Consider the following 27,396-nt stretch of genomic DNA (forward strand, 5'->3'; position numbering starts at 1 on the left):
GTAGGAAGACATATTCTCTGCCCACAGCAAGTTTACAGTCTAGAGGGTGAGACAGACATTGATAGAAATAATTTATAATATATCATATAGAAATACATACTTGCTGGGGTGCTGAGGGAGGGTGACTATCAAATGCCCAAAGGCCCCAGATCCGAGTGCAGAGAGGACTCAGAAGGGAGAGGGAGCTGGGGAGAAGGCAGTTTAACTGGGGAAGGCCTCTTCGAGGAGATGTGACCTTAATACGGCTTTGAAGGTTGGGAAGAGTGGTCATCTGGCATATGGAAATTACACTCTGTAAATACCCCATAAAAATGGTTTGTGTCCCTGTGAAAGTCTGTCATACCCTGCCTTTGGAGCAGTTATTTGGAAAAGGTAAAGATATATCAACCTTACTGCCTCATTGTCTCTACTCCTCCTCAAAAGCATTGACTTTTTCCCCTAGCAAATAGTTTCTGAGACGGGAAAAGACGCATCAAAAACCTCCCAGCTCGCGTTTCCCTCCAACAGCTGGCTTCACTCACCATGCCTTTTAAATCCTTTAGCTATATCTCAAAGTAGCTAGCCCCTGAATAGTCTATAGTCACTTAAAACATTTAATTTTTCTATTCACATGTCATCACATCAACAATAAGCTCAGTAAGTACTGAAATATACGGTCATTCTACCTAGACAGCTGAAGCTGAGTACGAAGTTATTTCGCAAAAGTGCAATATCTTTTTCTATACATTCAGTAAAAGGAAGAAAGAAAATGCACTTACTGTGTACAGCTACTCCAGAGCTTAGTACAGTGCCTGGCATATAGGAAGTGCTTAACAAATACATTAAAAAAAAAATTCCAGCTCCAGGAATTTTTAGAGCTAGAAAGACCAGTGTGGAAGTCACAGTCCCAACCATACTGTGCATACAGAAACCGTGCTCTAGATTATAGTAATCGGCACCTCAATAAGGGAGCGTTTAGTAGATCACTGCAAAGAGAATCAATTATGTAGCTATATTTCTGCAGACGCAGAACACATAAAATGAGGCCCACTCTTGGATAGGATGATAGTTTCAAAACTCAGAACACTTCCTCACTAGAATCTGAGCCAAAGTTGTAAACTGTGATGCGTGAGTACTGAAACTTGTCTTCCGAAGAATTTTTTCCATATATCTTATTCCGTAACTGAATGCTGTGTCCAAATGACTAGTTGTTATCCACTTAGAAAGACAAGTGATAACTTTAGAGGGGGAAGGGAGAGGAAGGGAATGGGACACCGATCATCTACTTAAATGGGTATCGTTTCATGCTCCATAACCCACTCCGCTTTTTTTTTTTTTTTAACACCACAGAACCATCAATAATCCATTTGCATAGGCCACTTACTGCTTTAAAGAAACTATACAAACACAGCTAGTATTTTAATTAAGAGGTACAATCTAGTTTCTGGTTATGGTGCAGTCTACGCCCACCCAGCTTCTGCCAGCTGTGGAATAGCTACACTAACGCAGCTGCCTCTATTGAAGAAGGAGACTAAAATACATTCATTTGTCTGGTCCCTGTAACTGGTAGGTATGGAACTACACATCACTCCTCTAATGCCCACTATCCCCTGAACCTCGACCTCGTCTATCTCGCCCCCACCTCTTACCTACATCCTCTCTGGCCTGGAATGCCCTCCTCTTCATATCTGACAGAGAATTACTCTTCCCACCTTCAAAATCTTCTGAAGGCATATCTACTCGAAAAGGCTTCCCTGACTAAGCCCTCATTTCCTCATCTCTGACTCCCTTCTGTGTGGCCCTTTGTTCCCTTTCTTCTCCCCCATTCTCGCCACTCAACCCACAGCACTTATGTATGTGTTCATAATTTATTTTTACTCCAAGGCAGGCAATGTGACTACCAACTCTTGTTATATTGTTGTATTCTCCCAAGCACTTGGTACAGTGCTCTGCATACAGTAAGGGCTCAATACAATTGATTTCTACAAAAATGTCAAGTGATATGCTGTTGTTCATCAACCACAGTTGAATAACGGTTTGGTAAAATAAAACAAAATCTGTTACAAACTAAAGTTAACCACTCAATTCAGATTATGCTTACTTTACATGAGAATATTCTTTGTGTATTCTAAATATGTATAGGCCTCATTTGGGTATATTTTAAAAATATCTTCATTCCCACATTAAGATACTGAAGCAGAGATTGAGGTCATTTAAAAAAAAAAAGAAAACCCTTGTTACTATTAAGTTCCCATATACACAGCACAGAACAAGAATTAAAACTGATTTGAATGAGGCAGGTAATTTGGGGGAACCCTATCTAGCCTCTCTCCCATATGAATTAAACATGATATTCCTGATAAGACTGCCAAGGCATCTTAAATGCTGCCTCTTCAGCAGCCAAGTGACCAGATTTGCCAGGTCTCCTTCTGCAAGTCTTTCAGTTTAAGAAAAGGAGGGTCACCCCCTCCTTGTGATTTGAAGAAATTCAGCTATTAGAAGAGAGGTTTGGACCCTTTCTTCAGCAGGTGTTTTTCCTTTTTCTGTCAGAACTCTCACGGGTTTCCAGTCTTCCCATAGATCCAGATACATAAACAAATGTTGAATACTACACTGACCTCTAAGCCGGCAATGCTGTGCTCCATCTACCCCCCACCCAAATGAACAGTGTGCCCTGTAGCGTGGGTGGAAAGATTATTTTGACACTGCAGGGACACAGAATGATCCTGAAGCAGAGAGGTTCCTCGACACACTTCTAGAGCCAAGGTGTTTGGAAGTTAGAGCCGCTCCAGAGACTCCCTATGGATACTTCTAAAGCTGGGACAGTCCGAAAGCATTCGCTGTGGGCAGGGAATGTTTTTGTTTATTGTTATATTGTACTTTCTCAAATGCTGTAGTGTTTTGCACACAGTAAGTGCTCAATAAATATGACAGAATGAATGAATGGGAGATTTTTGAGTGTTACACCATCAAATACTTGAAAATATACTTGAGGATGAGAAATGGAACACATTACTGTCCACTTCTTGCCACTGCTTCTCAATCAGGGTATTGTTGCCATCCTGACAGGGGCACAGGTTGATCTATTGGCAGTTCTCCCAGGAATTAAAATTCCTCATCACTATTGTTTAACAGATGCTCCGCCCACATGCACAAAGCAGATTTTTCTTTATAATTGCACAGCACATTTGGCAGTTAGGCATGTAGTAAAAATAAAGCCACATTTTCAGAACCTCATTACTTGATTCATTATGTAGTTCTACCACACAAAGTGCAGCAATTGTGCACGGGTGACGCATTCTTCAAACAAATAACACAATACATGTACGGTGAATTTATGCATTTCAAGTGGTCCAGATCATTAGATGAAGTACATTCAAAGAAATATATATATACATTATATTATACATATATATATACATACATGTACAAATGTATATTTCTTTGAATGTACTTCATACACATGTACATATATATGTGTGTGCATATACATATATATACACACACACAAACATAAGTATATAAATACATATGTACTTCATTTAAGACAATGTGTAACGAAAGTGAACAGCTAAATTATTGTCTTCTTGATGATTTTGGGTATTAAAGAAATGCTAATTTGACAAGGCTTATTTAATGAGTTATTCTCCTATGCTTTAAAGAAGGTGTCCTTCAGGAAGGACATCTAAATAATTTCTACACAGGTATAACCCATGATAAATCTGGATTATGTTCCTTGAAAATGGGCCGTATTAGGAATGGCTGAATCAGGGGTTCATTTTACTTGACACTCCCTCTTCCCAATCTCCTCCAGAGGTCTTCCCTAACTAAATCCTCATTTCCTCTTCTCCTATTTCCTTCTGCGTCACCCTTGCACTTGGATTTGCACCCTTTATTCACCCCTCCCTCAGTCCCACAGCACCTCTGTACATATCTGTAGTTGATTTATTTATATCAATGTCTCCCTCTCTAGAGTGCAGCGTAGCTGTAGAGAACCAGCGTGGCTCAGGGGAGAGAGCACGGGCCTAGGAGTCAGAGGTCTTGGGTTCGAATCCTGACTCCGCCCCTTGTCAGCTGTGTGACTGTGGGCCAGTCACTTCACTTCTCTGTGCCTCAGTTCCCTCATCTGTAAAATGGGGATGAAGACTGTGAGCCTCACGTGGGACAACCTCATTCCCCTGGTATCTACCCCAGCACTTAGAACTGTGCTCGGCACATAGTAAGCACTTAACAAATACCAACATTATTATTATTATTAGAGTGTGAGCTCACTGGGGCAGGGAAGACATTTACCAGTTGTTATATGGTATTCTTCCAATCACTTAGTACAGTGCTCTGCACACAGTAAGTACTCAAAAAATACCACTGATTGATTTTCTCATATACTTATATGCAATTCTTTTCAGCTTACTCTATCTCCTCATTGGTGTTATTTCTAGACAGTCCAACTATTTCTGATACCCTCAGACTAAAAACAGCTTGCTGTTTTATCTCCATTCTAAACATGTCTGCTATGAAAGGACTGACCATCATTACCTTAAGGCTATTGTGACAAACATCAGCAAACATTTATTTTTGTACACAATATGCTTCACAAGGCCATGGAAAAAACATGATTATAAAGTTAAATACACAAGGAACCTAGGAGTAATAAGAAGCATAAGTTTGCTTTAGCCAGATAGTCTCCTTTAATAAAACTGATGAAAACACTCTTATTTCAATATTTCCCAATTTGAATTTAGTGTTGGTGATAAAATGGCCAAGGCATTTAGGAATCAAAGCTTTAAAATAGACTCCTTTTGGCAGTACTATCATACTTGAGAAGACTTTTAACAAATTCACACATAAGGCATTTGATTATTAGTCATTTGCTTGGTCAATCAGATAGTGACAATTAACAACAATTTATGTACCAGTTATTCCTTCCACAATGTTGAAGACAAAGTTTACACTTTAGAAGTAACTTAATCTCACTTCCTTATACAATATTTCTAAGGAAATATTGTAATGAAGGTTCACTGAGGTACCTCCATTGCATCAGTGGTTACTTTCATGACAGACTTGGCTTTTAAAAGTGACAGCCGACAATACAGCCAAGAAAATTACATTTACCAGTTATATAAGCAACAAAAATATTTTTGCAGCATTTGTTCTTCACTGGGAGCAAGTCACTGAACTTTAATAGTCTCTATAAAAACTATCTATATCCCCATGATGAAATATATGGACACGTCTACCTTTCTCCAGAACTGAAAATCGGCATGAGTGTTAAGGACGTTAATACGAATTGAACTTTATGAATTGCAACACAATGTCTTAAGACAAAACTGTAAGAGAAACACAATAGTTTAACTAAAAGAATACTCTTTCAAAGTAATACACAATAGTCTAAGTGATGTCCAAAAATATCTATCTTACCTACCTCTAAATTTAAGTAGAGATGAACAGAATCCAACTTCCATTGGATTTTAAGAGATAATTAGAACAATAAGACTGCCCACAAACTATTCACTTCAAAACCTGGTTAAAGAAACAAATTTCCTTCTTTAGGAAGTCAAGGGCCCCTGGTTCCAGGTTAGACCCGACCCCAGTGGGTATAACATGAGTCTTATTTTACCTTTGGAAGTTGCTTCAATTTATAAAAACTTGGGAAGAAAAACTATTAGAAAACGGTTGAGAAACAGTGTGGCCTAGTGGAAAGGGCATGGGTCTGGGAGTTAGAGGACCTTGAATCTAGTCCCAGATCTGCCAACTGCCTACTGCGTGACCTTGGGCAAATCTCTTAACTTCTCAGTGCCTTAGTTGCCTCATCTGTTAAATGGGGATTTAATACCTGTTCTCCCTCTCACTTGGACTGTGAGCTCCATGTGAGAGCGGGACTGTGTCCCACCTGGTTGCTTTGTATCTGCCCCAGAGCTTAGAACAGTGCTTGACACTGAGTAAGTGCTTAATTACCATAAAATCAAACTGTGTTATGACACACTAAATTGGGTCATTTGGATAAAAATAAATGACATTTTAAAGTGAGGTTAACATTCCAGTAGTCAATTTTTTAACTACAGTAACACTCTACAAATGAAAAATGCTCTGGTTGTGAGCATTCTTGAATTATTTACTTTTCTAGATTTCTGAGTGGGTTCCGACCTCACTCCTGAATAGTCCCAGCATAAACTCCTATGAGCTGGGGTTAGGAAATTGGGGTACTTATTGACTGTGGCATTTGTTAGGGCTTATTATGTGCCAAGTGCTGAAGATAATCAGGTCCCACAAGAGATTCACAGTCTGAGGGAGAACAGATATTTAATCCCCATTTTAGAGATGGGGCAACTGAGGCATAGAGAAGTAAAATGACTTTTCCAAAGTCACACAGCAGCCAAGTGGCAGAGCTGATATTAGAACCCAGGTCCTCTGACTTCCAAGCTCATTCTCTTTCCACTAGGCCACCCTGCTTGAGGTTTGATATGCCAAAGCTCCTTCACTTCCACTTGAAGCTTTCCTAAAAATAGCCTTGGGTGGCTACTTGCTCAAAAAGACACCACACCAGCCTGCCACAGAATCCAGAGGGGCCAGTCTGGCTTTGCTAGCAGCAGAAAAGTATGTTTATATATGCCCATATTCCCTTTTGTTTGATTGCATCCCTTTAATGGTACTAATATGAAATCACATTAATCTGCAAACATCAATGTGCCCAAAATCTGCATCTTTTCCTTTTACCCATCAGTATTTAAATATAATAGGTCAGTCAGTATGGCAAATGGAAAACTTACTTATTTCTTGGGCAACCTGGTTCAATTTTTCCTGAGATCTGCTAATTAGGACAATCTTCAGTCCACGTTTTGCTAACTGAAAACAACAAGAGAGGTAGGAAAAACAGTTCAGAAAGATGCATGGAATATCTGATATTGCTTTTATATTCCTCTGTTTCAAGTTAACTTATAAAAAAATATCGCATGACCAAGGGAGCCTGCCTCCTAATTCTGTTTCATTATACTCTTCTAAGCACCTAGTACAGTGCTCTGCACATAGTAAGCACTCATTTATACCACTGATTGATCATTCTGGTCCCTGGCACAAAATGGATGCACAATTTAAAAAAAAAAACATAAAAAACCCCAAACATTGGACTCTTATTTTTGCTATAGCCATGAGGTACTCAAAAACTTTAAGGTATGATGAGCTACGACAAACTTTAGAACCTTTTAAATACAGAAATAGGCTTCCCAGTAATGGGCAGATAGAGATTCAGAAGAGCTAGTGAGAGGCTCTAGCTGACATGGTCAGTGAGCCTTCACTACTTGCCCCACTGTGCTAAGCAAAGAGAATGCACTTATAAACCCATCTTCAACAGTTAAACATACTCCACAGATGGCATGCTGACTGCAAGCTTCAGGCCTAGCCCGGTGTTTTAAAAAGTGAGCCTAAGAGGCAGGTTTCATATAATGAAAATAAATTAATTCTAGTGACAGTGAGGTAATCGATGATTCAAACTAACTGAAAATTCTCACTCTAATGATACCACAAGGCTCTTCCTAGTTTTAAGACCAAGATTGATGCTATGGATGACTGTAATTCAAACAATAATTCTAATTAGACTGCCACTCAATGGCAGGTTTTGGGGTTTTTTTAATTGTAATTTGCACCCGACAAACTATAGGGTCATATTCTAACACAGTTAACAATGCAGCAGAATTTATTTATGACTGGCACCCCGAAAGCAAATGGGCCTTGCTTATGTGTAACAGAACATTATGCTTTCCTTTTTATTTTTTTAAATAGTGAATTGATTGGATAAAATGGGTGAGAGTGCAGTATAAAAACTGAATTAAAGAAATAAGGGATAGGGAAAGGTGTGCTGTGACAGAGTTGATCTAAGGCTTTATCAGTTCATCCATTAAAAATGGAAAGAAAAACACTGGGCTGTGAAAATTTCTAAGTACAGTTTATCTGGTTCAATATCAACAGTTTGATTATTTTAAAGCTTAAAATTAATTAAAGGGCAGCAATAAGGTAAGTTTCTACTGGGTGCCAAACTGATAAAGCCAACTCTGCTTGCAGATCTAGAACTCAAGCCTAAGTAGGTTAGTTCTGGAAGTCTGAATCTAAAAAGATAATCTTGAAAATAAATCTTTACCTCTTCTGCATATGCCTTTCCAATTCCATCAGTACCACCGGTGACCACTGAAGAGAGAAAAGAACACAAATTATAAGTTTACCTTCATAGTGGGTGCATATTTGGGCTAAACAACTTATAATTAAAAGACAAATAAAGAAGAGTCAAGGGTACAGTTTGTAAGGAAAAATTCAGCAAGATGTTACAAGATATTTTTCCGTTACACCACAGTGCTCCAATTTAAGCCCAATATTAAATAGAACTAAGCCCACAGTTTATGAAGTGATACCTAGTACTGTATAGTACACCTGCTCCAGAGATGCTTCAGTAAAAAATTAAAAAAGTTTAGAACCAGCTCTTTCAAGGAAAGTTTACCTCGTCTCGTTCCTAGGATTTGAAATTCCTTGGTAGCATTTGGAATTCTCTTATTCCTAAACACATTCTATCTCAGGTTTGAATTGTGAAGCCAAGCATTACTGCACGCATGCTGTTTTCACAACTATACTGGGGTTAAGCATCTTCAGCCAATTAAACCCAAGATACGGCTTCGATGTAACAAGGAAAAGTCAATGAAGGGCCGTGAAATTCAAGTCTGAGAGCAGGGTTATCCACAGAGGAGGGGGGGACTTAAAGAACAAAAGCTGCCCCCTTAAATCTCTTCTTGTCCCACTGCTCCACAACTCCCAGTGAGTGGGACTCTGGAAAGCCATTGCCACGGCAAGGGGCAAGAACAGGTTGCTACTTGAACATCAGTCACTAAGTGACCCACTGCTCTCCAGAGTAATACTCGTTGGGAGGTGCGGGGCTTTGCAGGATCTAGGGCCCAGAGCTGTCCCGTGTTGCACTGGGAGGGCAAGGAGGTGGTTCAGGCCAGGGAGTGTGTAGAGCAGAGAAGGAGAATGAAAGGCAGAATTTCCACTCTTGAAACTCTTCCCCTGAAACATACCAGATCTGGCACTCCTCTACCACCTCCCTGTTCCTCCTTATGGACCTCCATAAAGGCCCTTGGACCCCACATCCCCAAAGACTGCTCAACTTCTGCCAATCAGGAGTCAAAAAGCTCCCTCCATATCCAGTAGGAGGAAGGGGGCACCGACTCAAATGTGCACTCTCACGCTCATGTTTTCTTTCTTTCTTCCCTTTCTTTCTTTTCTTCCTTCCTTCCTTTCTCTCTCTCTCTCCTCTCTTCTCTCCCCACAATCACAGTTAGTATCCACAATCGTGCTGTCCCAACAACTTCCTTAGTTGGCACCACCTCAGAGAGAGCCCTGGATGTAACGGTTAGAAAGACAAAAGCTATTTTGTAACCGTCAGTTCTTCTTTCGAACTTTGACCAGAATCCTGTAGATACATACACCCAATCAAGCCACCAAGTCAAATCAGATTCCTGCCGGGAGCTGTAAATGCTGTTGAGACTACACCACTGGGCCAACCAGTCCAGCCCAGGTTCTACACAGTCATCGAGGAAGAAGTCATAGTATTTATTAGGCACTTACTGTGTGCAAGGCACTGTTCTAACCATTCATTCATTCAACCATATTTATTGAGCCATTACTGTGTGCAGAGCACTGTGCTAAGCGCCTGGAAAGTACAGTTCAGCAATGAGGAGAGACAATCCCTGCCCACACTGGGCATGAGAAGCAGCATGGCTCAGTGGAAAGAGCCCAAGATTGGGAGTCAGAGGTCATGGGTTCTAATCCCAGCTCCGCCACTTGGAGGCTGTGTGACTTTGGGCAAATCGCTTCACTTCTCTGTGTCTCAGTTACCTCATCTATAAATGGGGTTTAAGATTGTGAGCTCCATGTGAGGCAACCTGATTACCTTGTACTCTCCCTAGCGCTGAACAGTGCTTGGCACATAGTAAGCGCTTAACAAATGTTATTATTATTATTAGAAGGGGGGAGACAGACATCAAAACAAGTAAACAAGCATCACTACACAGGTGGGAATTAGACATCAATCGATCCTATGGTCCCTGTCCCTCAATGGGAGACATGGTTGGGGGCGGGGAAGGGGAGACATACCTCGAGATCTAGGTCCCCAAATGGTAATCCTGCAATGGGCAAACCAAGTTAGCTACGGGTTTTGATGGGAACATGAGACTTTGGAGCAGCAGTAGCACATGGGCCTGAAGTCGTTTGGTAGACCCAATTTGGATGGCAGCACCCAAGCCGTTCGGTCAGTTGAACTGTATTTAAGCCTTTATTGTTTGCTGAGCACTGTGCAAATTGCTTGGGAGCATACAACATAACAGACACATTCCCTACCTACAGTGAGCTGTTGCCAAGATCATATTTAGACCCCTTGCAGTTTAAGACTTTCAGAGCCAAATTGAGGATCTGATTACCAGGACAGTTGTCAACTGTATTTACTGAGCGCTTACTGTGTGCAGAGCCCTGTACTAAGCACTTGGGAGAGTGCAATAGAACATCATAGACATATTCCCTACCCACAATGAGCTTATAGTCCAGAGACAATGCCATTCCCCAGCACCGATCTCCACAGCCTTTGAAATCAGGGTTGGGAGCTCCATCGACTCAGTTGGATCAACTTTGGTCAAGAATGTCACACATCTTGAAATAAAAAGGTCTCTGGCTTTCTTTATTACTACTTGCTTATACTAAGTATTATCCGAAGATTCATTATTGCTCTATGTAAATGAAGAAGGAAGACGGCTGATCTAAGATTGATTTTCCTCACCTACAGATATGTCACTATGGACTTACTGCTGGGCCAGGAACTGATCTTGACACCTTTAACTCTCACATATTAAAATGCACACAGTCTAATATTTTTCCTTCGGCAAGGCCTCAAAAGAGAAGTCTTCATAAATCAAGAACATTTCCAATCAGCGATGGAATAGGTGATGTCCAGGTCATCGGTTTCTCTACAATCAATTTATCTCTGTCTCCATGTTTCAGTACTAATAAACCTTGGTACTTTATGTTTATTCTCATATGGTTCATCTCCCTCCTCTGTTAAATATACCTTTTATCCCCATGAGGACATCTTGGCAACAATAATTAATATCGGCTTCTAGGACATCTTGAAGTCATGGACCGGGGCTTTGAACTTGATCTTGGTGATAGAAGATGAGAACATACTTCACTTTATCACTCTCTAATTATGTTTAGAAAAAAAGACTTCTAGTTCTAAAGGCAGTTAACCCCTTTTAATGCCACTACTCATTAACTCAGTTATGACCAATTTGCAACAGCCTACTGATATTTTCCCTCATTTTCTTTAGTCCCTTTGTTGAAAGCTGCAAAGGGCCTACAGGGTGGTTTTCAGTTTGAAATTCTGAAATAACTTGCTACTTTGCCTCAAAAAAAATTAACCAATTTAATTCAAGCCATTTCAGTTTAAGAGGCAAGGCTCTCTTACCTTCCTTTAAGGGATCCAATAGCTCTTAATTGCTAACCACATTTGTTTTTCACCCAGTTTACATTAAACACTCTCTGAAGATCCGTTATTACTCTTCACCTTCCCTCACAAAACCTCTCCTCCCCTCAACTTTCCCATCACTGTTGACAACACCTACAACCATGGCATTATTGCATACCGTCACCAAATCCTCTTGGTTCTAGCTTCACAACTTCTCCAAAATCCAACTCCTTCCTTGCCACCCAAACTGCTGTCAAGCCGGCATTGGTCATAGCCAGTCTTGTCTACTGCATCAGCCTCCTCACTGACTTCCCTGCCTCAGATTTTCCCCTCTCCAGTCCAAACTTTCTTTTGCTGCCCGGATCATTTTTCTGAATAATTCTTCTTCTCATATCCCATCCTCAAAAACTTTCAATGACTGCCCATCCATTGCCGCATCAAGCAGGAACTCCAAGGCCAGTTTATAAGGTGCTCCTCTTTGTTGCTCCTCTCTCATTACAACCCAATTAGCCACTTCATCCTTCTAATACCAATCTACTCACTGTGCCTCACTCATGTCTCTCTCTCTCTCTCCCTCCCTTCTTTCCCCCTCCCCCCAACCCTGGCTCACACTCTCCCTCCCACCTGGAACTCCTTCCCCCTTCACTTCCAGCAGATGACTACTCTCCTCATCTTCAAAGTCCTACTAAAATGACATTTTGTTCAGGAAGCCTTCCCTAAATAATCTCTCATCTCCCCACCCTATTCTCCACCCGACTGCGTCACTCAGACACCTGTCTGTATCCGCTAAACCACTTACATTCTTAGTGCCCAGCCCCAGCTCAGCATACGTATGAACCTTTATACTCAATTGCTTTCCCTCCCTGAAACTTATTATGACTGTATCCCTCGCCACTGCGCTATAAGCTCCTTGAGGACAGAGAGTGTCTAGTTACTCAATTGTCCTCTCCCAAATGTACATTTCTCCACACAGAATGAGGGCTGAATAAACACCACTGATTAACTGATTGGGTGATAAGCTCCTTGTGGGCAGGGATATATCTACCAACTCGGTTGTGTTGTACTTTCCAAGCACACAGTAAGGGCTCAAAAAATACCATTGACTGAAGCCACAGGAGTGGATGAGCTCCCCAACAGAGTAAGTGTAAAGCAAGGAAGAGAAGGGCACTCAGAACAGAGTCCGGGCATCAACACAGTGGGACGTACACAAGCAACTGTGTTCCAGACACACCAAATAGTCTGAGCTGCTTCCCCTGTAAGCCGCGCCGGCCTCTTTTCATGCCATCCTGAGACTTTGATCTCAAACTGCCCTCGCACCTACCCAGTAGGAAGGACAAGAAGCAGCAGCAGCAGTGTGTGGTCTCTACGCAATTTACAAGGTCAGGAAGCCATGATAGCTGCTGGGGCTGTGGTGGCTATTGTGGCTGTTACTATTGGACTGACTGAGTTGCAAGGAGTCTGAAACCCTTTTCCTTGAACCACAGTGCCCTCACTGAGGCTTTTTGGTATTTTCCTTTGTCTTATGCTGTTTCAGTATTTCTACTGTTTCAGCTTTCTTAATGTGTCAGTCTCCAGTCCCCGTTCCCCCTTCATTCTTAGACTGTGAGCCCCTAGTGGGCCAGGGAACGGGTCTAATTCTCGTTAGTATAATCTGTGCCGGTGCCTAAGGCAATGCTTTGCACCATTACTATTATTCTGCCCTCCCTCCCCCTTTTCCCCCAATTTGGGGGTGGAAGGCAAAGGAAGAGCTGGTGAAGGAGATTAAGAAAGACTGGCCACAGAGATATGAAGAGAATGAGGAGAGAGGTGTGGGTAACAGCTGAATTGTAATAATAACAAAAATAATAATAATGTTGGTATTTGTTAAGCGCTTACTATGTGCCGAGCACTGTTCTAAGCGCTGGGGTAGACATAGGGGAATCAGGTTGTCCCACGTGGGGCTCACAGTCTTAATCCCCATTTTACAGTTGAGGGAACTGAGGCACAGAGAAGTTAAGTGACTTGCCCACAGTCACACAGCCGACAAGTGGCAGAGCTGGGATCCAAACTCATGAGCGCTGACTCCAAAGCCCGTGCTCTTTCCACTGAGCCATGCTGCTTCTGCTTGTACTCCCCAAGCGCTTTATACAGTGTGCTGCACATAGTAAGCGCTCAGTAAATACGACTGATTGAATCAATGAACCGACGTTAGACGGTGTTTCCAGAAGGAAGTGGCCAGTGTCAGAAGGTGGGGAATTACGATATAGACAAGTTTGTTAGTTGTGGAGAAAGTCCTTGATGACCTTGAAGAGTGGTGCCTTAGTGGAATGAAGAGGGTGGTAGTCAGATTAGAGAGTCAAGAAGTGAGTTGGAGGTAGAAGCATACAACCTGTCCAAGGAGTCTGCACGACAACGGGAACAGGGAGATGGGGAGAGGGTAACAGTATAAGTGAAAGGGGAATTTAATAAAGCAACCCCTGAGAAGTTTACTGAATTTAACAAGGTACTTAGAAAATGCAATTTGGGGCAGAAACTTAGTCAATCAACACTAGGTAAAACTTGGGTTCTACTTTTTACTGCATTAACACCTGAGTTGAAAGCTTTCATCAACAAATGGGATAACAAAAAAATGCTCCTAAAATCATTGTTAATTACCCTGAAAAAAAATGGACCCCAATGTGGGATCCTTCACTTTCTATTTTATTTTATTTTGGGGGGGCTAGAGGGGTGAGGCAGGGGGATAATACATTGCATCTGTGAGCAAATGGGAAAAAGGAGAAAATTATTAAGCCTACATAAAGATATGACCAAAACCAAAAACTATGGAAACCTTTCAGGACATAGAAATTGGCAGTGTAAAAAATATCCCTGCTTGGCATCCAGAATGCCTCATTTATTACAGGTTATATAAAAATGCTGGCAACTGACCAATGCCCAGCTCACAGATTTTTTTTTGCAGTCCACGAAAATAGTTTAGGTGGGTTAAAAATATTCTCCTCTTTTTGTCCTCAACTTGCTAGGAACAGATATTTTTAGAAAAACCCAATCAACCTTATCAAAATCAAACATCAAAAATAGACTGGAGGAACACTGGAAGCAAACAGGCTATTTTTAGCTTCTCTGCCTATTCCCTGCCGAATTCCCCACCAATTCTGCCTGCCCACTCAGCCCAGCCACGAGTGCTTGGTTATTCCAAGCAGGTCCTCCTCGTGACCCTTCCTTTTCCCCCCTTGAACACCTGAATGCAGAAAACACTCGATTGATTAAAGATTAATACTGCCGCAAACCATGACAGCTGCCTTTCGTCTGAGGGCTTTTGGGGAGGGGGAGAATAGGCAGTGACAGAGAGCTTGCATCAGTATTCCTCTTGGGGATCTATTACAGGGAAAGAAAATTGCTATTTCAATTCCCTTTTGTTGCTAAAAATAGCAGCCCCAATTGATTCAAGCAAACAGGGCACCGGCTTAGCAATGCCGAATTTAGAAACCACTAAAATCCCAAAGAGTGAATGCTAACGCAGTCTAACACATGCCAGCTCATATTTAACAAAGAACAAAGAAGATAAGCATGCGGCCTGCAAGTTAATAAGACGGCAGCCACTTCCTGCATTTTTATTAAAGAAAAACAGGGTGTCTGGTGCAAGATACAAAGAGATTTGCTACTCCCAACTACATCTCTCAAATAAATAATTGTGCAGAAATCTAAGGAGTCCTAGGAATTCTGCCCATTTATTTTCAGGCACAAAGCAGTCTTTAGAAAAAAACGAAACTCCAAAACTCAGTGGCTAGAAACAAAAGCGGCCAGGCAGCCCAGTGACCCTGCATTTTCATTGAGAGAGACTGACCAATCTGGAAGTAATGCTGAGGGGATTCAGTCAGCCCTGCAGCAGTCAGAGCAAGGTGGGAGTCAACGTCAAGAACAAGCAAAATGAGCCACCCAGTCCCTTTTAATTCAAAATCACTGAAAATATATAGCCATGGCAAGACATCATGACAAGGACAGAAGAGACTGAGAGGGAGTGGCCCTGGCTGTATGTAAAGTGTCTTAGACTGCTTCAGAAAACTTGTGAATCACATGATAGGAGACATTTTAAGAGGTAAATAGGAAATGGGACATGGAAAAAGATCCAACAGTCCTTACCTAGAGAAGCAGCATGGCCTAGTGGCAAGAGCACTGGTCTGGGAGTCAGAGAACCTGGCCTCCAATCCTGGCTTTGCCAAGTACCTCTTGTGTACCTTTGGACCAGATTCTTAACTTCTCTGGGCCTCAGTTTACTCCTCTTAAGAATGGGGATTTGATACCTGCACTCCCTTCCCCTTAGACTTTGAGCCCTCTGTGGGAGAGGGACTGTGTTTAGCCTGATTAACTAGTATCTACCTTGGTGCTTGGCACGCATTAAGCTCTTAAATACTACAATTATTATTATTATTGCTATAGAGTCTTGCATTATCAATTTCTGGGGATATGTAGCTCTTCTTAAACAGTATTTAAGTTGTCAACCTCGTTGAGTTGAACTATCTTTTGTTTATTAAAAACATTTAATCGAGGGATTCAAAGCACGAGACTAAATCAGTCAACTTAAGATACAATAATTGAGGCATACAGAAGTTAAGCAACTTGTTCAAGGTCAGCAACAGATCAGAAACAATGAATGGTATTTACTGAGCACTTACTATGTGCAGAACACTGTACTAAGCCCTTGGGAAAGTACGATACAACAGAATCAGCAGACATGTTCCATAACCATAATGTGCTTTCAGTCTAGAGGGGGAGACAGGCATTAATATAAATAATTTATACTATATAATTTAAAGATATGTATCTAAGTCCTGTGGGGCTGGGGCAAATATCAAATGCCCAGAAGTCACAGATCCAAGCGCCTAGATGACGCAGAAGGGAGAATGAGCCAGGAGAAAGAAGGCTTAATTGGGGAAAGCCTCTTGGAGATATGACCTAAATAATGCTTTGAAGGTGGAAAGAATGGTGGTTTCGCATATATGAAGGGGGAGGGAGTTCCAGGCTAGGGGTAAGACATGGGAAAGGGGCTGGTGGAGAGACAGATGAGATTGGGGGTACAGTGAGTAAGCCGGTGCAGAGCAGAGTGTGCGGGATAGGCTGTAGTACATCAGTTAGGTGAGGTAGAATGGTATATGCTTTAAAGCCAATGGTAAGGAGTTTCTGTTTGAGGTGGAGATGGATGGGCAGCCATTAGAGGTTGAGAACAGGAGAGACATGGACTGAATGCTTTTGTTGAAAAATTTTGTTAAAAAAAGGATGAAATATGGACTGGAAGTAGGGAAAGGCAGGGAGGTCAGCGAAGAGACAGATGCAGTAGTCAAGGTGGGCAGGATAAGTACTTGGACCAGCGTAGTTAGGATGGAGAGGAAAGGGAGGATTTTAGCAATGTCGTGAAAGCAGAACAGGCAGGATCTGGTGACAGACTGAATATGTGGTGGAATGAGTCACTTGTCCTATCCCGCTTTGATTACTGTATCAGCCTCCATGCTGACCTTCCTGCCTCCTGTTTCTCCTTACTCCAGTTCATACTTCACTCTGCTGCCCAGACCATTTTTCTACAAAAAACATTCAAGGCCATGTTTCCCCACTCCTCAAGAAATTCCAATGGTTGCCCATCCACCTCTGCATCAAATAAAAACTCACCATTGGCTTCAAAGTACTCAATCACTTTACCCCCTCCTACCTCACCTTACTACTCTATTACAACCCAGCTGGCACATTTCACTCCCCTACTGCTAACCTTCTCACTGTATCTCAATCTTGTCTATCTAGCCACTGATCTCTCACCCACATCCTATCTCTGGCCTGGAAAGCTCTTTCTCCTCATATCCAACAGACGATTACTCTCTCCCCACTTCAAAGCCTTATAGAAGGCACATCTCCTCCAAGAGGCCTTCCCTGACTAAGCCCGCCTTTCCTCTTCTCCCTCTCCATTGTGTCATCCTGATTTGCTCCCTTCATTCATCCCCCCAGCTCCACACCACTTACGTACATATATGTTATTTATTCATTCATATTAATGTCTGTCTCCTCCTCTAGACTGTAACCTTGTTGGGGGCAGGGAATGTCTGTTTACTGTCAGTCTTCTCCCAAGCGCTTAGTACAGTGCTCTGCACAGAGTAAACATTCAATAAATATGAATGAAGAATGAGAAAGATGAGTCGAGGACAAAGTCAAGATTACAGGCTTGTGAGAGAGGAAGGATAGTGGTGGTGGTGGCGGAGGAAGGGGGAAATGAATGAAGGGACCAAGTCAGGGCGACACAAAAGAGGAAAGGTGGGCTTAGTGCAGGAAAGCCAACTTTTTCTCTTCTCCAGATAAATCCCATCCCACTTCAGCACCTTGGCACTGAAGTTACGTCTGTCTCCATATTTGTCATGTGTATTTTTCCTCCAGTGTAGAGAACCATTTTAAAGAGCTCTTCCTTTGCAGCTCCCATCATGCCAAGTACTCAGCTTGTAGCTGTCCTTCCATTTTCCAAAAGAGACACTAGGAAACAGTAAGCACTAACCACTGGGAAAAGTTCCACAGAAGCCCAACCACAAGAAGTTTGCACTCTAAAGGGGAGGATAGATGTAGAGATAAATACACTAGTGAAATCAGAATAAATAATGGAATGTGCCGACTGAGTAGATATACGGACTGAGGACAGTTATAATTACGTAAACGCTAGAGATGGAGGTTTTGAATTAATGAATCGATGAAAGCTTGTTGGAAAAAGTAGGGTTTAAGGAGAAGCTGATAGATCTGGGGATGGGGTGAGTCCATCTGAGCCAGGGCTCATTGATGGGGGTGTAAGCTGAAAGCTTGCTACAGTTACATGAGTTTGGGAGAATAGAAGAGCATGAGGTAGGGGGTTGTGGGTGAAGTGAACCAATGTGTTAAATGGAGAGCACTCATGAGACAGCCTAGGAGCCAATGGTAAGGAGTTCTTGTTCGAGGCAGTGGAAAATGGGCAGCCATTGGAGGCTTCTGAGTAGTGAAGAGATGTGTTTGGAGCTGCATTTCAAGAAGATGATCTGGACAGTGGCATGAGATCTGGACAGTGGCATGAGACTAGAAAGAAGGGGGATGACTTTAAGCTTGTTGTGGGCAGGGAACCTGTCTACCAACTCTGTTACATTCTGTTCGCTTAAGTATTTAGTACAGTGTCTTGCATCCGATAAGGGCTCAATAAAAACCACTGATCGTGAAGAGGCTGGAGGCGGAGAGACCTGACCCAGAGCTTCTAGATGCCTCTGCTTCAATTCCAGAAGGTGTAATCTCCCAATCCCAACCTCCAGTAATTTAGGAAGGTCTAATTTGGGTCAAAGGTAGGCATACACCTTACTAGCATGTCATGGTTAGGTAGGCCCTTTATCAATATTATGTTCTTAAGATTAATCTTCCAAAGGATTGGTATCTTTTTAGCCCTCATATATTATCAGCTTGCTTTTTAGCTCATTGTGAGAAGTGAAATTGTCTGTTTTTTTGTTGTATTGTACTCTCCCAAGCACGTAGTACAATGCTCTGCACACAGTAAGCACTCAATAAACGTGACTGAATGAATGAATTTTGTGATGAGTAGCAAGGAGGAAGTCATTTAACAAAGTTAACTGGTGTTTATCAACAAACTCAAACAAAATTGCATTCCTTTGAGCCTCAGAAAATGTAAGACCATTTTAATGACTTCTATAACTTGGAAAAATAAAGCTTTCTGATTTAAAGCAATAAACACTTGGCGGATAGCTAAAGATCTAGGCCCTATTCTCTTCAGAGATGTTTACTGAAACCCTTATGAGAACATTGGCCCCAATATCTTCAAAGCCTTAATGAAGCCATATCTACTCCATGGGGCCTTCCCCAACTAAAGACCTTATTTCCTATTCTCCCACTCCCTTCCACATCTCCTTTGCACCTGGTTTCGCTCTCTTTATTCACTCAGCCCCATGGCACTTATGTATATATCCATAATTTATATATTAATATTTGTCTCCCTCTCTAGAAAGGAAGCTCACTGTGGGCAGGGAACATGACTACCAAGTCTATTATACTGTACTCACCCAAGCGAGTGCTCAATAAATATGATTGATCAATTGAGGGAAACCTTTAGAGGTCAGGTCCTCGGCTTCTAGATACCTTACCCTCAATCCAGGCAGGTCCAGTCCCCTTTCCCAGTTGCCCAACTCTACTAATTTGGGCCAAAGGTAGACCCTGGGGTCTGTCTTTATAACTCCCACCCTGAAGCCTTGCTTTACCCAGTCAGGGGCAACTAAAATGGTGTCTCTGGAAGAAGGTACAGCAATTTCTTCCTTCACAGACTTGGGGCGTTCTGGCAAAGACATTAAGTTGGAAATGCAAAAATCTTAACTCCAGACAGGCATCTGATCTATCTGTGCCGAGGAAGAATACCATTGCTTTGGTGATAAGGAAGGGTATATTCCAGCAGGGGTTTCTCTGAACTTGCTATTGATGTACTGCCCAACAACCTCTAATAATTCTAGAGTTCCCTTAGCTATGTTTTTTTCCCCCCTCAAAATAAGAAATTTAAATAGACTAAACCCCAGATTTGTGTGCATTTGCCAACCCATCAGCCTGGTGGAAATGGCTGCCCCGTAACCTCTGTCCAGACTTTCTGGTTGAACTCAACAAGTCACCAAAGGATCCCAGACCATGTGGGCTCGCGCTGGAAGATGACTCATTTGAGCTGCATTTGGTTCCATCTTTGGGTCTGACGGTTGGTTGCCCCATGGACACTGTGCTTTCGCATTTAGAAAATAGGAAGCATTGGAGTAGCTGGAGGAGAAGTGGGGGGACAAGGTGGAGGGGTGAGGAGAAGGGAAGGAGCAGCCTTCAGGCTATTTCCTGTTCTGTTACCCCTGCTGTGGTACAGAAATTGTGTTTGGCGGGGGTGGGGAAATGAAGGAGATGGAGCCTAGGGGCAGGATTTAGGACTGGTATATACCTGGCTTCTTTCTGTGTGCTTATTTCTGTTCATACTATCTAGGGCACTCTGTGATATTCTGTCTCTAGCATCTGGTATCAGAAGAGTGGCCTAATGAAGTTAGAAAACAATGTTCTCTCATATCAAAAGATAATGCGGATTTTATTTCAAGACAAGACGGTAGGTGGTTTTCTACCACATAAAACAAGCCTCAAGTATCTCTGTGTAAAATCACACCATTCCCTGACTGCTAAAGACCATTTTGAGATGAACAGTTTTGAGGGGGAGTTAGGAAAGTGATACGTGAGGACAGCAAGGCAACCCCTCAAATCAAGCAGTTTTCCCTATCGTTCCTTTGGTTCTATGAACTACAACAGTTCACCCATAACAAACAATAAGCGGAGATGCGTAAGCAGCTGCGTACAAGAGAAGACGAATGAATCGTGTGACGTTGGAGATCAGTGAACTCGAGTATCAAATGCATCAAAAAACCCCTTCCCAATACTTGTGTAGGGCAGAACCTAATAAGTGAGGAGAAAAAACGGTGGGGGCTGAGGGGAGAGAGAGCGAGAGCCCAAGAACAAAATCTGGTCTCTCTGACACATTGCTAAAAATTGATGGCCTGTCACCCAGACCCTGATGAATATTTTCACAGGATAAAAATGGCAACCTAGAGTCTAAAAATAAAACACTGTGCTTCAGACCTGTCTGGGTCAGCTGCACCACCGGAATACAAACTCTCCTGCTTGACTGAAGATTTCACAATGAAAGAGGGAAACCTGAACATTTTGTTAGCCAGAGTTGTGTGTGGTTTTTTTTCCATTATTGCCTCCGATCAGCTATGTGCTAGGTCTAGACTGCAAGCTCGTTGTGGGAAGGGAACGTCACCACCAACTCTGTTATTTTGAACTCTCCCAAGCAGTATGGTACTCTGCACAAAGTAAGCACTCAATAAATACCATCAGGTGATTGATTACATGCTACATCTAAATTTGTGTCATTCCAAACTGAAGGATTCCAGCAGCATCGAGACTACTGATTCACAGGATACAGTGCAGCCTTGAGAGGGAGAAGGACCTGGGTTCTAATCCCGCTTCCACCGCTTGTCTGCTGTGTGACCCTGGGCAAGTCACTTCACTTCTCTGTGCCTCAGTTACCTCATCTGTAAAATGGGCATTAAGACTGTGCGCTCCATGTGGAACAGGGACTGGGTCCTATGTGATTATCTTGTATTTAACTCAGCACTCACTACACTGCCTGGCACATAGTAAGCGCTTAACAAGTACTGTTTAAAAAAAACTCAAAATACATATATCCAGGATTATTTCTTCCTCCCCTTCCACCCCCTATTACCTAATTATAATAAACAGCATCATCACCATCTAATAGCATTCAATTTCTAATATCCTAGAAAAACCATTTTAAAATAAAATTATAATTATTTCTACTCTCCACTAGTTTGAATAGGTCTAGCGAGAATGCTAACTCCAAATGCCTCTGGAGATGGGAGGAAAAACTATTACCTCGCTTTGCATCAGAACTTACAATAAAAAGCTGTTCGCTTAAATGCAAAAATGAATTTGACTGTCGTTCTTAGCAACCCTTTAATTCATCAAGTCTATTCACATTGCAGTCAACCTTCCTTATGCAGTTTATGCTTCTCTTCTTAGCTAAATGGAGCTTCAGCTACAGGTGTTACAATCTCTCTGAAGACTCCCAGGCCCTTAGATTGTTATCCTCATAATTACTAATAGTAGTAATAGCCAGAGAGTCAGGCTGACCAAATGGCAAATATAGACATACTTCATAAGCGGAAGGAACGAGCTCTGCCTTCTTGACCTGCGTTGGGCGGCGAAAGGGGAGTGTGGGCTGACCTACTCTGACCTTCATCATCAGCTCACCCTTGCCCAGTTCCCACCGATGACAACTGCACTTCTGCAGTGTGACTTAGTGGAAAGAGCACAGGCTTGGGATCGGAGGTCATGGGTTCTAATCCCAACTCCACCACTTGTCAGCTGTGTGACTTTGGGCAAGTCACTTCACTTCTCTGCCCCTCACCTACCTCCTCTGTCAAATGGGGATTAAGACTGTGAGCCTCACGTGGGACTACCTGATCACCTTGTATTCTCCCAGTGCTTAGAACAGTGCTGGGCATGTAGTACGTGCTTAAGAAATTCCATCATAATTATTATTTCAACATGTTTCTACTACTTAAGTAACTTGAAAGAAAGCGAGAAAAAAAGATAGTTTTGGGGCAGGATGGGCAGACTGCAGCAACGTAACTTGGGGCTTCTCAGACACTGAGGGGAAGAGAAGAGGGGAGGAGGAAGATGAGGAATGCCAGGTGAATGCTTCTTCCCTGCCCTTACCCAAGGGGACATCCAACTCCGCCTCCCCACCTCACCCCTGCCCTGGCACAGGGCAAGGAGAAGCACATCTTCCTAATCTTACCACCCCGGGAAAGCTGTTGCAGTTTGGACTTAGAACAACCTTGCCTGGAGTGGGAAGGCCCCAAGGGCTGTTCCCTTTGAGCAGTTTTGCTGCTCTTGCTGAGTAATTAATTACTTTTTTACTGAATTTACCCTATTTCTTTCCTCATACATCTTATCCCCCACTTAGGTGGGACTTGAAACCAACCTTGCATCCAACCTTGCACTTTTCTCCAGCATTTTTAACAGTATTTATTAAACGCTTACTACGTCAAACGCTGTTCTAAGTGCTGGGGAAGACATGTGAATTAGGTTGGACAGTCTAAGTAGGAGGGAGAATGGGAGAACTGAGGCATGGAGAAGTGAAGTGACTTGCCCAGGGTCACACAGCCAGCATTTGGCAGAGCCGGGATTAGAACCCAGATCCTGACTCCCAGGCCTGTGCTCTTTCTGCTAGGCCTCTCCATTGTCACACTGGGTTTGACAAACATCCTCAGTGACTAAAGAAAGTGTTGGCTTGGATTCACACTAGCTGCAAGCCATGAGCATTCGCCAGTGATACCCAGAGTTCTCAGGACATTCCCGTGGGTTCATTCATTCATACAATTATATTTATTAAGCGCTTTCTGTAAGCAGAGCAGTGTACTAAGTGCTTGGAAAGTAAAATTCAGCAATAAAGGGAGATAATCCCTGCCCAAAATGGGCTTATAGTTTAGAAGGGGGAAGACAGACATCAAAACAAATAAACAGGCATCAATAGCAACAGTATAAATAAATAGAATTATAGATATATACACAAAGTAAACATGCATTCATATAAATAAATAATAGATTTGTAGATATGTACATATATACACAACTGCTGTGGGGCAGGGAGGGGGTAGAGCAAAGGGAGCGAGTCGGGGTGATGGGGAGGGAAGGGGGAGCTGAGGAAAAGGGGGGTTTAGCCTGGGAAGGCCTCTTGGAGGAGGCGAGCCTTCAGTAGGACTTTGAAGGGGAGAAAGTGTGATTGTTTAATGGATTTGAGGAGGGAGGGCGTACCAGGTCAGTGGTAGGACATGGGCCAGGGGAGAACAAGGCATGGCGAGGAGGTTAGCGGCAGAGGAGCGGAGTGTGTGGGCTGGACTGTAGAAGGAGAGAAGGGAGGTGAGGTAGGAGGGGGCAAGGTGATGGAAAGCTTTGAAGCCATCAGTGAGAAGTTTTGGCTTGATATGGAGGTTGATAGGCAACCACTGGAGACTTGAGCGGGGCGGTGACAAGCCCAGAATGTTTCTGTAGAACGATAATCCAGGCAGCAGAGTGAAGTATGGACTGAAGTGGATAGAGATAGGAGGTTGGGAGATCAGAAAGGATGCTGATGCAGTAATCCAGTTGGGATAGAACGAGTGACTGTACTAACGTGGTAGCGGTTTGGATGGAGAGCATAGGGTGGATCTTGGCGATGTTGTGAAGGTGAGACCTGCAGGCTATGGTGACGAATTGGATATGTGGGGTGAATGAGAGAGAGGACTCAAGGATGACACCAAGGATTTGGGCTTGTGAGACAGGAAGGATATTAATGCCATCCAAAGTGACAGGAAAGTCAGGGAGAGGACAGGGTTTGAGAGGGAAGATAAGGAGCTCTGTCTTGGACATGTTGAGTTTTAATTGGCGGGAGGATATCTAAGTTAAGATGTGCTGAAGGCAGAAGGAGATGCGAGCCTGGAGGGAGGGAGAGAGAATAGGGGAGAAGACATAGGTTTGGGTGTCATCTGCATAGAGATGATAGTTGAAGCTGTGGGAGCGAATGAGTTCGCCAAGAGCTTCATCATGTTATGCAGAGGACTAAAGAAGCACTGGAGCAACTAGATTTTTCCCTCTCTGTGCCATCTCCAAAAGAATCAGAGACATTATAGGAGGCCAGAAGGAGGCTTACTGCCTCTCCTAATGGCTCTCCCTCCAAGTGGTAACAGTAAATGTAATTGTTAAGCACTTCCTACGTGCAGAGCACTGTACTGAATGCTGGGCTAGAGTACACAGGTGGAAATTAGCTACAGATCCGATCCCTCGAGGGACTCCCAATCTATGAGGTCTCTGGATCAGTGGGGAACCATCTGGATCCCGGGTTCTCCATCCTGGAAGTTAAGGCCTGAGTCATCCACAGGAACCGGATCCTGCTGTCTCAAAGGCAGATTCAATTCAGGTCTCTGCTTGAAAGCGTTTACTACAGTGCTCTGCACACAGTACGCTCTCAATAAATACCAACGATTGATTAAAAAAGAAACGGTGTTAGGGTGTGGTGTCTACGATTAGACCTACCACTCACATTTGTCAGGATAAAAATGGCTTTTTTCCCCTCTTCCAAAGGAGTGGGTACCAGAGAACAACACACTTTTAAAAATGGTATTCATTGCGTGTTTACCCTGTGCCAAGAACTGTACTCAGCACTGGGGTAGACAGGAGATAAGCAGGTTGGACAAGGTTCCTGTCCCACAAGGAGCTCACATAACTACAGGACGTCAAAATTGGATTTTAGGAATGAAGACAACAAAGGGAGAGTATACCGTGCATGTATGCAATCAATCATGGGTTTTGTTCTTCATGTGCCACCTAGCAGGGGGTTGAAGATTTTAAATGAATATCACCGAGTAGTTTTCCATTTCCAATTTCTAACAAAGAACACCTAACACGGCATCCTACCTGCAGTAGCGAAGAGCCTATTTCAGAAAACACATTTCTAAAGAATACAGGGTACACCACTCTGGTTTCTGAAATGCCCTACGCAAGGGTAGAAATGAAAGAAAACAATCTTTGTTCATAACCGATAGACCGCCAAAGGTAGAAATAACAGTCCCGGTGGAAAATAAAAAAAGAAAATATCCAGGTCTGATGTACAGACAACTCGCTGATATTAAATTCTATAGAGTCCAATCAAAATATTCTCATATTTCAGTTTCTCGGCCACCAGTTTGCCTTCTTACTCCCACGGTATCGGTGTTCATTTTCAATCTGAATGTTTCTACCACTTTGGTAGTCCATTTTGAGTTGCCTGGCAACACACATTGATAAATCTGAATTACCTTTCAGATGGAGTGATGAGAATTTTCTTCAGATAGGGGATGAAGACTAAAGTTTATTTAGAGCACACCCTGCTAACCAAAACGTATGGGCTCCTGAACAAATTTTTCCTCTCACAACTCTGACCTCACATGCACCAAAATGCTTTCGGTAAACTTCACTGTGAACAGCCTCTACATTAGCTCAAAACATTCCTGGGATCAAAAGGTTAACGGGTTAGAAACCAATAGCTACACATTTTTGTCTGTTACTTGGAAATAATGTGTGCTTCCTAAAATCACTACCCGTCTTTGGAATAAATATGAAAAAAACCCCAACACGGTGTGATCGTGTCCACTGCACGACGCTTACCTTTACAAATACCAAATTGTTTCCCTAAAATGAGAAGTTTGCTGCCAGTAGCTGAGCACTTCTTAAAAGTCCCAGAATACATCCTCAAAGTCCTTATATATCCTAAACCCTTCGATAGCCACCGGGGTTGCAGTGGGTGGGAAGAACTGCACAACAGTTAAGGATGGACCCTGTTCATTTGCAGTGCTAAAATATTAATTTGCACTCTTTCCCAAAAGACTGCAGTGCTCACTAGCACCCTCTGGATACCACCATTACTTCAGAATGAACACAGATCAGACTGTGCCCTTCTTTTGGTTAATATCATAAAAAAAAAATAGTCATATTTTGGACTAAGAACAGCTTCCAAGGGCCGAGGCTCTACCTGTGGAAGTCACACAGTAACATATTCTGCTCTGCCTTATAGGAACTCCAGAAGACTTCTGAAGATTACTCATAGCTTATTTCAAATGACTAAAATTAAAAAAGAGAGGTAATCGCCAAAGGACGGAAGCAAATCATTAACCACGTTATTTATTCAACGCTGTCATTCTGCTGTTAAAAAGCTCTCCGTTTTGTGTGGTTTCACATCTCCGTACTGGGCCTCTTACATACCAAGTTAAAGCTATGACTGGGCAGTACCTGAAAATCAGTAATTGGGATTTCCATATGGCAGGAGTAGGAATTTTTAGAAATCACATTTTAAGAGCTAAAAGCCTATTTAAAGATTCTCCAACCAGTGAAAAAGCAGGACGGAGAATCCTAAATTTTCCATGAGAATTCAGATGTCTCCTGTGGTGCTATTTTTTTTCTTAAAATGAGTGGACTGAATATTTAAAGAAGGACAGAAATAGCTCGCCGCATATACTACTCCCCCAAAAGAACACTCACATGTTCTTTTGGTGTTAACAGACCTCCCGATTTCCACCAGCCTGAAACTACTATCAAACCTCCTTAAATATTTCAGCTCCGATGAAGCTGATGCCCGTCTCTCTCCCTGCAAGAGCGGGGGCACAGAGGAGGGAGCGCGGCCTGTGGGCGGTGAGTGGGCTGGAGCACGTGAGCTCTCGCGGCCTCCTCCCCGTCGGTAGCCCCCTTCCTCCCCACAGCCCCCCGCCCCAGCAACAGCAGCACGTGTCTTCGCCCATGTCCCTGTCACATGACAACTCGCCTCTCTCGGGCCCAGT

The 27,396-nt window shown here is 42.8% G+C and overlaps 1 protein-coding gene across 1 annotated transcript in view; it reads right to left on the reverse strand.

Annotated features, from left to right (window-relative positions):
- The window catches only part of HSD17B12 (hydroxysteroid 17-beta dehydrogenase 12), a 97,556-nt gene that overhangs the window by 53,274 nt on the left and 16,886 nt on the right, over positions 1 to 27,396 (reverse strand). The window contains exons 2-3 of the mRNA XM_029060846.2: positions 8,111 to 8,157; positions 6,747 to 6,822 (exon numbers count right to left, since the gene is read on the reverse strand). Of these exons, the coding sequence (XP_028916679.1) occupies positions 6,747 to 6,822; positions 8,111 to 8,157 (123 nt within the window). The remainder of the gene's footprint in view (positions 1 to 6,746; positions 6,823 to 8,110; positions 8,158 to 27,396) is intronic.

This window comes from Ornithorhynchus anatinus, chromosome 3, assembly GCF_004115215.2.
Source record: "Ornithorhynchus anatinus isolate Pmale09 chromosome 3, mOrnAna1.pri.v4, whole genome shotgun sequence".
NCBI lineage: Eukaryota > Metazoa > Chordata > Mammalia > Monotremata > Ornithorhynchidae > Ornithorhynchus > Ornithorhynchus anatinus.